The sequence below is a fragment of the Nansenia antarctica genome (assembly GCF_963989245.1).
Source record: "Nansenia antarctica genome assembly, chromosome: 8".
Classification (NCBI taxonomy): domain Eukaryota; kingdom Metazoa; phylum Chordata; class Actinopteri; order Argentiniformes; family Microstomatidae; genus Nansenia; species Nansenia antarctica.
Window position 1 is genome coordinate 13,025,315 of NC_137678.1, and position 12,187 is coordinate 13,037,501.

The 12,187-nt window shown below is 50.0% G+C and overlaps 1 protein-coding gene across 1 annotated transcript in view; it reads right to left on the reverse strand.

Moving 5' to 3' along the window:
* Positions 1 to 1,116: 1,116 nt before the first annotated feature.
* large1 (LARGE xylosyl- and glucuronyltransferase 1) overlaps positions 1,117 to 12,187 on the reverse strand; it is a gene marked incomplete at its 3' end in the record, with an annotated part of 91,368 nt that continues 80,297 nt past the window's right edge. Inside the window, exons 11-14 of the mRNA XM_080538689.1 lie at positions 9,275 to 9,553; positions 4,966 to 5,112; positions 2,007 to 2,202; positions 1,117 to 1,314 (exon numbers count right to left, since the gene is read on the reverse strand). Coding sequence (XP_080394815.1) covers positions 1,117 to 1,314; positions 2,007 to 2,202; positions 4,966 to 5,112; positions 9,275 to 9,553 — 820 coding nt within the window. The remainder of the gene's footprint in view (positions 1,315 to 2,006; positions 2,203 to 4,965; positions 5,113 to 9,274; positions 9,554 to 12,187) is intronic.

A 12,187-nucleotide genomic window follows, 5' to 3' on the forward strand; every position in this document is an offset into this window, starting at 1 on the left:
AGCCTTTTACAGTCCCGAAAACAATTCCTTCTCGTGTCGCTGTATGTGGAGACGCCCTGAATATCAATTGTTCGGATGGCCTCCAGTTGTCCTTGTAGTGTAAGTTCCCTTTCGTAACGTGGAGTCTGGAGATTTATTTTTGCTCGGTAGTATCAGAACCAGGAAATAAATGTAGCGATAGCAGATACAGACGAAACTTAAGATCTTAAGATGTTGTCACTCGGCGGAATGAGATTTCTTTCCAAATGAGTAGGGCCTGTGTGTTCTGCTGTGGCTCTCTACTGCTTTGTCTTCTTACAGACTGTAGTCACAGATTTGCATTTTTTTTTCTTAAAAGTGGAACCCGGGTGTGCTGTCAGTCAAATCGTTGCTTTTTAAAAATGTTGTGGCACTTGAAAAAGGCTCCGTTGAGCAGCGTGTGCGGACATGATGTAAAACACACGATGCTTCAAAGCTTCGTTCTCCGCTTTTTTCCTCAAAGCATTCCTCAAGTCCTTTAGGCGTACACACACGCACGCACGCACACACACACACACGCACACACGCACACACACACACAAACGTTACATTTAGCCCAACAGACAGCAGCTGGGACTCCAGTCGCTCGCTGAAGTTGCTGGTCTCTCAAGATATGGCAAGGCATCGAATGTCTGCTTTCCAAGGCCTGCTTTCCTTCAGCATCCAGTTCGTTTGATCTGTGAAGTAGCAGAAAGCGGTGCCACTCTGGGGCCCCTGCAACACTGAAGCCCAGAGACCCGCCTTAGAAGAAACAGTCAACCGTGGGTATCAGCAGTAAACAGCTCTCTCGCTCCAGAACAGAACAGAAACTCCTGCCTATACAGCTTATTCCATCCCTAGTGGGAGACAATGTTTAGGTACGACCTTGTGACGCCCTCCCCAGCGGGTTCCACTAAGGTCAGGGGTCACCAGAGAGTCTTGAGTCGACGGCCGTCTCCCGACAGTTAAGCGTCTCAACACTCCTGACGACCCATAGGGGGGCCTATCTGTAACTGTAACCACATCCCTCTCCCTCCCTCCTCCCAGCCCAGCCCAGCCCGGCCCAGAGGGGGTCCATGGTAGGTTCTAGTCTGGGGGAATGAGGGTCTGCAGTGGTGGCTAGCTGTTGTTTTCGGCCGTCATGTATTTGAGCGCGGCGAAACCGTAGCGCCGGGACATGTTCTGCTGGAACTCCTCCTTGAGGGTCTTGAGACAGACCCGGTACTGCTTGTTGGAGCGGAACTTGGTGATGTCGAAGCTGGGGGCGTGCGGCATGTGGATCATGTAGGCGTTGGGCAGGACCACAAACTCGTACTCCTGTCAGAGAGAGAGAGAGAGAGAGAGAGAGAGAGAAAGAGAGAGAGAGAGAGAGAGAGAGAGAGAAAGAGAGAGAGAGCAAAAGGAGAAGTCAGAGAAGACAGAAGTAACTAACACTAGAACAGCGGTGCCTTACCTACTAAATGACCCCCTCTTTACAATGCTCAAGCTGCTATTTACACACAACGACCACTAGTTGGCTGCTTGTAAATTAGCCTGCTTCCTACACAGAAAAACGTCAAAATAGCTTTATACTAGCTTATCCTGATGTGATTTTGAAAATGTAAGGATACTGGGTGGTAGAACGCACATATCTAGGACAAGTCATGAAAGGAGGGTCCTGAAATTTGATTGAGTGCAAAAATATAATCTTTTTCTTTACTCACAGGTTATGTGAGTAAATAGTTCTAATTAATCTGTTACAAAACGATTTCAATGTAACATAGCCTCACCCCTCTGTTGTGTTGTCCAGAGATGTGAGCGGATGGAGAGAGAAGTGCGGAGGAGGTGGAGACGCGTGTGCAGATGGAAAGTGTGCGGGGGTACTGTAGGGGGGTGTTGGAGGACGGACGAAATGTGCAGGCGGAGGTGTGAGAGGGGGGAGGCGATTACCTGGGGAGGGGAGGGGAGGGGAGTACCTGGGGAGGGGGGAGGGGAGTACCTGGGGAGAGGGGAGGGGGGGGTGTGAGTACCTGGGCGTCCAGCTCCATGATGTGGGCCACTTTGTTCCAACCGAAGCCCACGAACCTGCGGTCGTACTCGGGGCTGTCCCTCCGCACCATGACGTAGGGCTCGAAGTCCGCCTCCCACTGGACCCGGTACGGCGTGGTGGCCGTCCTCCACTTGGCGAAGTTGGTGGGAGCGTGACCCTTGGTCCACACGTGGTATCTACACGGACATACGGACACGCAGAGCATACTGGGTTAGGTGTTGGCCAGTTTGCACTGGTGGAGTGTTGTAACCAGAGTTGAGATGGTAAAACTCACTCCCTTCAAGTTCAGATACCACCTCCCCACCACCACCACCACCCCCACCACCACCTCCACCCCCACCACCACCATCACCCCCACCCACACCCTCACCACCACCACCACCACCACCACCCCCCCCACCCCCACCACCACCACCACCACCACCACCACCACCCCCATCCCCACCACCACCATCACCACCACCCCCACCCACACCCTCACCACCACCTGCGCTGGTTTACATCGGGTGTTTAAGCAGACGGGTCAAGTCTGTTGGCAAGCCAGAAATGTCACGTTCAACGGCTCGGTTGGAGCGAGTCGGATTGCGACTGGGCGACTGTTTGCAACAACTTGATGTCTGCTTCAAGAAATCCTACTCAAGACTTCAGGGTAAGAGGAGTGAGAGTTGCCGTGTGCATTTAGCAATCCTGATTATCTTGTCAGTCTCCTTGACTTTACAGTTCAAGGAGAAATAGTTATAAAAAACATGTTTACACATGATTATCTATGCCCAGGTCTGCTCAGTTATTCAAAGACTCTCAGGCTTGGTTTGTCAGTTTCCTAATCATAAACCACCGTCTCTGTGTCGAAAGGCAAACACACTTGCCAATGGAAAATACCGATAGCGACACGTAATCCAGCCAGGGCTTGACATTAAGCTTTTTCAGGTACACAAGTGAACTTATCTTTTACTTGTCCAAATATGACGATGTGTGTGTGTGTGTGTGTGTCTGTCTGTCTGTCTACTAACACACTACAAGCCAGTAATACATTCCATTCCATTCCAATTCCAACAATTACTGTGTATCTACGTGCACGCCAGAGAACATTCGATTTCAAAGTTTAAAGTAAAAGGGTCATGCCAGCATTAATGTTTTGATTCAAAGGCATGATTTTCTGTTTCTCTAGGCATGACAACATAGCCCACGCTCCCCTACTCAGCGGACATAGATTGTTTGTAAAGGCAGCTACATTGACAAGGCAGCTACATTGACAAGGCAGCTACATTGACAAGGCAGCATACATTGACAAGGCAGCTACATTGACAAGGCAGCTACATTGACAAGGCAGCTACATTGACAAGGCAGCTACATTGACAAGGCACTGGCAGCATACATTGGCAAGGCAGCATACATTAACAAGGCAGCATACATTGACAAGGCAGCTACATTGACAAGGCAGCTACATTGACAAGGCAGCTACATTGACATGACAGCTACATTGACAAGGCAGCAGACATTGGCAAGGCAGCTATACATTGACAAGGTAGCTACATTGACAAGGCAGCTACATTGACATGGCAGCTACATTGACAAGGCAGCTACATTGACAAGGCAGCATACATTGGCAAGGCAGCAGACATTGGCAAGGCAGCAGACATTGGCAAGGCAGCTATACATTGACAAGGCAGCTACATTGACAACGCAGTATACATTGACAAGGCAGCATATATTGACAAGGCAGCAGACATTGACAAGGCAGCTACATTGATAAGGGAGCAGACATTGACAAGGCAGCTACATTGACAAGGCAGCATACATTGACAAGGCAGCAGACATTGACAAGGCAGCTACATTGACAAGGCAGCAGACATTGACAAGGCAGCTACATTGACAAGGCAGCTACATTGACAAGGCAGCATACATTGACAAGGCAGCTAAATTGACAAGGCAGCTACATTGACAAGGCAGCTACATTGACAAGGCAGCTACATTGACAAGGCAGCATACATTGACAAGGCAGCAGACATTGACAAGGCAGCTACATTGACAAGGCAGCAGATTTTGACAAGGCAGCTACATTGACAAGGCAGCTACATTGACAAGGCAGCTACATTGACAAGGCAGCATACATTGACAAGGCAGCAGACATTGACAAGGCAGCTACATTGACAAGGCAGCAGACATTGACAAGGCAGCATACATTGACAAGGCAGCTACATTGACAAGACAGCATACATTGACAAGGCAGTTATATTGACAAGGCAGCAGACATTGACAAAGCAGCTACATTGACAAGGCAGCAGACATTGGCAAGGCAGCAATACATTGACAAGGCAGCTACAATGACAAGGCAGCAGACATTGGCAAGGCAGCAGACATTGGCAAGGCAGCTATACATTGACAAGGCAGCTACATTGACATGGCAGCTACATTGGCAAGGCAGCTACATTGACAAGGCAGCTACATTGACAAGGCAGCTACATTGACACGGCAGCATACATTGACAAGGCAGCGTACATTGACAAGGCAGCTACATTGGCAAGGCAGCAGACATTTACAAGGCAGCTACATTGACAAGGCAGCTACATTGACAAGGCAGCATACATTGACAAGGCAGCATACATTGACAAGGCAGCATACATTGACAAGGCAGCTACATTGACAAGGCAGCTACATTGACAAGGCAGCTACATTGACAAGGCAGCTACATTGACAAGGCAGCTACATTGACGAGGCAGCAGACATTGACAAGGCAGCAGACATTGACAAGGCAGCTACATTGGCAAGGCAGCTACATTGACAAGGCAACTACATTGACAAGGCAGCTACATTGACAAGGCAGCTACATTGACATGGCAGCATACATTGACAAGGCAGCATACATTGGCAGAACATTTCTATCTGCAACCGTTGGTAACCAGTGCGTACCACGGCTGGGCGGGGGGGGGCGTCCCTACCTGAAGGTGAAGAGCGTGCCCATGTCCAGCTGGGACAGCAGCTCGGCCTTGGACTTGGGGTAGGAGAGGCGGTAGCGCAGGGTCTCGAAGGCGGGGACCACCAGCGCCTTCTTGTTGTCGGCCATGTCCAGCTGGACCACGGACTTCCTGAGGGGAGAGAGAGCGACACCCAGAGGGAGCCTGACGTTACTACAACGTTACTGAGAGGTCATCGATAGGGGGTCATCGACACCAGAAGTGTCACAGAGTGAGTGACTCGAGTGGTCGGAAAGGAAGATTATTTTATTATACCTTTAACCAGGTGAATACTTTTTATTCGAGAGATTTAAAAGCTCTTTTCCAAGAGAGACCTGGCCAAGAGGGCAGCATATAAAAACAGATACATTTAGGTTTCAGACGTACAGTATAAAGCAATGAACATAAGGCAGTATCAGGAATGCAGCATAGGTGGCTGCGTTAAGTACAGAGACACTCTCTAGTACTTTCCCGTTCAAGGTCCTTCAAGATTCCACTAAAGGCATCGTACGAGATCAGTTTTTCCAGGTTGAAGTCTTTCTGGAGGGTGTTCCAAGCAGAGGGGGCAGCGTATTTGAAGGCTTTTTTTTCCCAGGTCTGTGCGAACACGAGGAACAAGCAACTGCAGAACATCTTGGGAGCGCACGTTAAAAGAGAATGACCTCCTCGCCATGACCTGGAGACTGTGCTGAGGTCATATACTATGGGGTTACAACATACGGTAGTTACACGATATGAACCTCTGCTCCAGTGGTGCTCATAAAACAGACCCATAAGGACCGTTTAACAACGTTGACCTGACTGAACGGAGGTCATTCTGTCCACATCCCTACAGTAGAGAATCCAATGGTTTCTCCTGTGGTTAAATGTTTTATATTTTACATTTAGGGCGTTTAGCAGACGCCTTTGTCCAATTCCAAAGCGACTTAGAACAATAAAAAAGAACTTTAATCGAAAACGAAAACTAGTACTCGGGTCGAGATAAAACAACAGTAACGTATTAATACGTAGGCTATGAGACCTGACAAAACAAAGTGTTTTTGTAAACACAACAGACAGGAGGAAGGCTTCAGGAGGGACAGCTAAGGCTACAGTATTGACTTGTTTATTTGTTTGTTCTGGATCCTCACTAGCTGCAGTGGACATTTTGGCAGCTATTTTAGATTTAGTCTAGAGCAGGGGTAGGCAACCTTTTTGATATGAAGTGCCATTTATAAATGTTCTTGTTAATCAGTGTGCCAACCACAATATCAACATGAATTATGACTCGACATCAAACCAAACCAAACAGACCAACAGATCTGGGGGGTATTCCATCAACATTGCTAAAGGAAAATCCAGGCAACAGATGTAATATAGAGAGTGACTTGTTGCTACTCCTAAGGCAGCATTTCACTCTGTTAACACTTTTATCTGTGTAATATCCTTACCGTAGCTGGATATCTGTACCCTAGCCTCTCTCTCACTTTGATGTGATGCTGTTGTGCTGTCCTCGCAACTACTAAGCTAAGGACATTGCACAGATAGAAGTGGAATGTTGCTTTAATCAAAGTCAAGAAACCAAACATAGTTTCTTTGACTATTGTGATACATTTTCTGAAACTTCACATTAAAACCAAGAGCTATGTACTTCTCTCTCATAATAAAGTCTATAGCACGGTGAGCTGCCTAAACGACTACCGCCCGGTGGCACTCACACCAATCATCATGAAGTGCTTCGAGAAACTAGTCCGGGCCCACATACTCACACGCCTCCCGCCCAACCTGGATCCATACCAGTTCGCCTACAGAGCCCACAGGTCCACAGAGGACGCCATCGCGACGACTCTCCACGCCACTCTATCCCACCTGGAGAGGGGAAACAGCTACGCGAGAATGCTCTTCGTGGACTTCAGCTCCGCCTTCAACACCATCCTTCCAGACAGGCTAGTGACCAAACTACTAGACCTGGGTCTATCACACTCTATATGTGCGTGGATCAAGGACTTCCTGACCGACCGCCCCCAGAGGGTGCGGGTGGGCCCCCACACCTCCACAGCCCTCAGAATCAGCACTGGGTCCCCCCAGGGCTGCGTGCTAAGCCCCATCCTCTACAACCTCTACACCTACGACTTCACCCCCGTCCACCCCAGCAACTCCATCGTAAAGTTTGCAGACGACACCACCGTGGTGGGATGCATCTCGGGGGGGGACGAGGCGGCGTACAGGGATGAGGTAGAGCAACTGAGCAAGCTGTGCAAGGTTAACAACCTGCTGCTGAACAAGTCAAAGACCCAGGAAATCATCGTAGACTTCAGGAGGAAAAAGTCCGAGATCCAGCCCCTGCTCATCGACGGAGAGAGCGTGGAGAGAGTCTCAACCCTCCGATTCCTGGGGATGCACATGCGGGATGACCTGACCTGGAAGGACAACACAAAAGCCACCATCAAGAGGGCACAACAGCGGCTATACACCCTGAGAGTCCTCAGGAAGGAACACAGCAAGCAGGAGATACTGGTGACCTTCTACCGCGGCGCACTGGAGAGCATCCTCACCTACGGCATCTGCAACTGGTTCTCCAGCTGCACAACAGCGGAGAGAAATGCGCTACAGAGAGTCGTGAGAACAGCACAGAAGATCACCGGCGCCCCCCTCCCCTCTCTGGAAGAGCTGTACAACACACGCTGTCTCAGGAAGGCCTCCAAGATCTCCAGGGACCCGACCCACCCTGGGTACGAACACTTTACCAGGCTGCCCTCGAAAAGGCGGTTCAGGACCCTGGCCGCAAGGACAAACAGACTGAAGAACAGCTTCTACCACAGGGCCGTCCAGGCCCTGAACACAGCAAAGACCTAAGTTCTGGGCCCTGGACAGTCTGGACGGATTGATGGCAGCTGCTGGCCTGAAAAAATCAGGTGTAGTGCTGAGGCACAAACATGTACATTTCAAGCCTGCAAACTGTGACACTTTAAATAAATGTGAAATAATACTATTGTGCAATATTGACAACCCTAGTCGTCTATCTGTACAGTATAGTACAGTGGATAGTGTACATAGCCTTTATTTATGTAAACCAGCTCCTTCCCTTCTTGTGATTTTTTAAAAGTGTTTTTTTTTCCCTTTCCTAACACCAGGGGAGCCACCCCTCCTAAATTTCGTTGTTTGGTACCTGTACTGTAGCAATGACAATAAAGTCCATTCATTCATTCATATAGTCTGTCTATATATCGGTTCTCTTTTTATCTACCGAGCCCAACTGGTGTTAAAGCCATTGTGTTAATCATTCACTAGTTTGGTGCTTTTGCTTGCAGGTGAGGCACGTACTGTGTGTATCGTCTGTGGGGGGGAGGGAGGGGCGGGACCCGGGTGGCATTCGACCAATGACAAGGATGCGCTGCTTTGCTTTGATTTTGCAAGATATCGGTAGATGCATACACGGTTGAAAAAAATCGATTTCGTCTCGTTAACGAAAATGAAAATAGATTTAGTCACAGTTTCTTATATTCAAAGATCCATTTTTGTCTTGTCAACGTCTCAACGTCTTCGTTATGGAAAAATGGCTGTTGACACATTTTTTACACATATTTTGTCACAATTTCCGTTAACGGAATCAATACTGATTAGCTGCTGCACAAACAGCCACAACTGTTCCTGTGGTCCACACAGAGCATACATGAACAACACCATGACCCAGTACACAACAACCTTGAGAAACCACAGTAACAGACCACAACAACAACAACAACAACAACATAAATATATTCAAGAACAACAACACATGATAATATAACAATAACAAAACATGAAAAATGGGGCGCTAAGTTGGCGTAGCGGGTTAAGCGTCGACCATGTAACCGCAGGGTCCCCAGTTCGGTTCCGGCCGGGGACATATCCTGCATGTCATCCCTCCTCTCTCTCTCACCCATCCTTCCTGTCTAATTCTCCACTGTATCTATCAATAAAATGAAAAAAATATGAGTGGGACTGCCCACTTTAAAAAAAAAAAACATGACAAATAAATAAATAATCATAACAGGGGCGGCTATGGCGCTGGAGGTAGACCCCCCGTCTAATGATCGCAAGGTTGGCAGATCGGCGGTTCGAACCCCGGCTGGCCACATGTCGAAGTGTTCTTGGCCAAGACACTGAGCCCCAAATTGCTCCCAGTGAGCGGGCCGGCGCCTTGCATGGTAGCTTGCCGCCATTGGTGTGTGAATGTGTGTGTGAATGGGTGAATGAGAGACCGTTGTAAAGCGCTTTGGATAAAGGCGCTATATAAGTGCAGTCCATTTTATAACAGGAAGTGTAATCTCACCTGAGGTACTCGTAGAGTCCGTACATGGGCAGGAAGTCGATGTCGGACAGGAACATGTAGGGCGTGTTGACGTGCCGCATGGCCACGTTGCGCAGCAGGTTGACGGGGTAGAACTGACCCTCCTTGTAGACGATGTGGTAGCCCACGTTGCCCCGGTTGATGAGCACCTCGGAGCCCTGGGCGTAGCGCAGGAACTGCTGGGCCTCGGCGTCCGACAGGTACAGGGCCAGACTGATGGGGCCCTCCCAGTGCTTACAGATGGCTTCCAGCATCTGGAGCCTGGGGACGGGGGGCAGGGAGGGGGCAAGGTGGAGGAGAGAGAGGGGAGGGGAGGGGGCAAGGTGGAGGAGAGAGAGGGGAGGGGAGGGGGCAAGGTGGAGGAGAGAGAGGGGAGGGAAGGGACACAGGGAGGGGAGTAGGAGGGGGAGGGGGCAAGGTGGATGAGAGAGAGGGGAGAGAGAGAGAGGGAGGGAGGGGGCACATTGGAGGAGAAAGGGGGGAGGGAAGAGAGACAGATAGGGGAGGGAAGAGAGACAGGGAGGGGAGGGGGAGAGAGGGAGGAGAAGGGGGAGGGAAGAGAGACAGGGAGGGGAGGGGGAGAGAGGGAGGAGAAGGGGGAGGGAAGAGAGACGGGGAGGGGAGGGGGAGAGAGGGAGGGAGGGGAGGGGGAGAGAGGGAGGGATTAGAGGGGGCAAGGTGGAGGAGAAGGGGGAGGGAAGAGAGACAGGGGGGGAGGGGGCAAGGTGGAGGAGAGAGAGGGGAGGGAGAGAGAGACAGGGAGGGGAGGGGGAGAGAAGGAGGAGAAGGGGGAGGGAAGAGAGACAGGGAGGGAAGGGGGAGAGAGGGAGGAGAAGGGGGAGGGAAGAGAGACAGGGAGGGGAGGGGGCAAGGTGGAGGAGAGAGAGGGGAGGGAAGAGAGGGAGGGAGGGGACATGGTGGATGAGAGAGAGTGGAGGGAGAGAGAGAGAGAGGGAGGGGGCACGTTGGAGGTGAAAGGGGGGAGGGAGAGAGAGGTTTGGAAGAGAGATGGAGAGGGAGACACAGAACAGGGGTGGACAGAGGGGTTGCAGGGAAAGAGAGAAAGAAAGAGAGAGAGAAAGCTTCTGTGAATAAGTAGACCAGTAGAGCATTTCAATGAGCCAACACCAATAAAACACATGACGCAATCGTCACAGTGTACACTGCCCCCCCCCCCGCCCCCTTGCCCCCCCCTTTCGTCACCTACAATAGAGTCCACCCAGGTAAGCAGACTGAATTGTGTTCATAATAGCGCCAATCAATTGCATCTTTCCAGGTACAGATTAGAAGGCCTGCGGTCGATGTGGGTAACTGTTGTCACGGTAAGTGTTGTCATCCTAATCTGTGTTCGTTCAGCCGCCCCCCTCACCCTGTTGGGACGGATTTTTGAGTCGATGAAATGAAGCGTCAATGAGCGGACGTGAAAGCTCCCGTTTGAAAAGTGAAATCGATGTCATCTGCTGCCGCTGCTGCTGTATGTGGCTGATCTCCGTCTGCACCACGGAGCTGGGAGCTGGGAGAGGTGGGCTCTCGTTGGTATGTGAAGACTAGGTGGTGTTCTCTATATGTGAGTGTGTGTGTGTGTGAGAGTGTGTGTGTGTGTGTGTGTGTGTGTGTGTGTGTGTGTGAGAGTGTGTGTGTGTGTGTGTGTGTGTGTGTGTGAGTGAGTGTGTGTGTGTGAGCGGTGGGCTCTCGTTGGTATGGGAAGACTAGGTGGTGTTCTCTATACGTGAGTGTGTGTGTGTGTGTGTGTGTGTGTGTGTGTGTGTGTGAGTGTGTGAGCGGTGGGCTCTCGTTGGTATGGGAAGACTAGGTGGTGTTCTCTATACGTGTGTGTTGTGGCGATTCTGCCATGTCTCCGCCGCCGACTGTCACTTCCACGTTTTTTTCACACGCTGTCACACGTCACACGCTGCCGGTATCCAGTCGTAAATCAGCCAATCCCCGTTCTCTACAGACGACGGGAAATGATAAGGTGTCTCTCACCGAGTGCTGAAGAGCGGAATGATTCAAACAAACCAGGAAGTGGATTATTCCGTCCGTTCGTGTTTGTGCCACAGTTCGCGTCCGCTGTCTGCGTCTCGGTAATGTTTTAGCCTACTCGGACCGCGAAGAGCTGGATGATACCTTTTGATACAATGCCCCGTAAGGATACAGTTGGATATAAGGCCGTGGAATGTCATACGCTTACACCGGAGCTGGGGAGAGAGCAGTAGAGGCTCATCTTAAGCAGCGCGGGTAACCCGACACCACTAAGCTATCGGACTGACAGACTGTTACAAACTGTAAGTCTTGCGTTCGTTGTGTGGGAGCGGGGTGAGATACAATTGACTGTGATTGAGCTGAACTGAACTTTTGGGGTTTTGATGAACTGTTGAGTTGATGTTTTGAGAGTTCTTTGTTTATTGTGACAATACAGTACCACCTGAATTGCAACACATGTCCTTTGTGTACTAATTTTCGTCTGTTGTGCAATGCTATAATATTACAATATCCCATTCACATGTGTATAACAAAAAAGGGTTCATGTTTTGATGCATGTAGCGCTTGTAACGGTAACTTGACTAAAGACTGACTAAAACAACCCCACACTAACTAAAATTGTCAGGCCTCGCCCTGACTGGCACCCCGGACAACGAAGTCAACGAGCAAAACCGTTACAGTGTGTGTGTGTGTGTGTGTGTGTGTGTGTGTGAGCGGTTGGCTCTCGTTGGTATGTGAAGACTAGGTGTTCTCTATGGAGCCAGAGGCACTGAGAGACTTACCGTATTTACATTTGAGTGTGTATGTCGTGTTGTGTGCATGTGTGCCATGTTATGTCATGTGCGTGAGTGTGTCATGACATGGGCGTGAGTGTGTGTGTGTGTGTGAGTGTGTGTGTGTGTGTGTCATGTC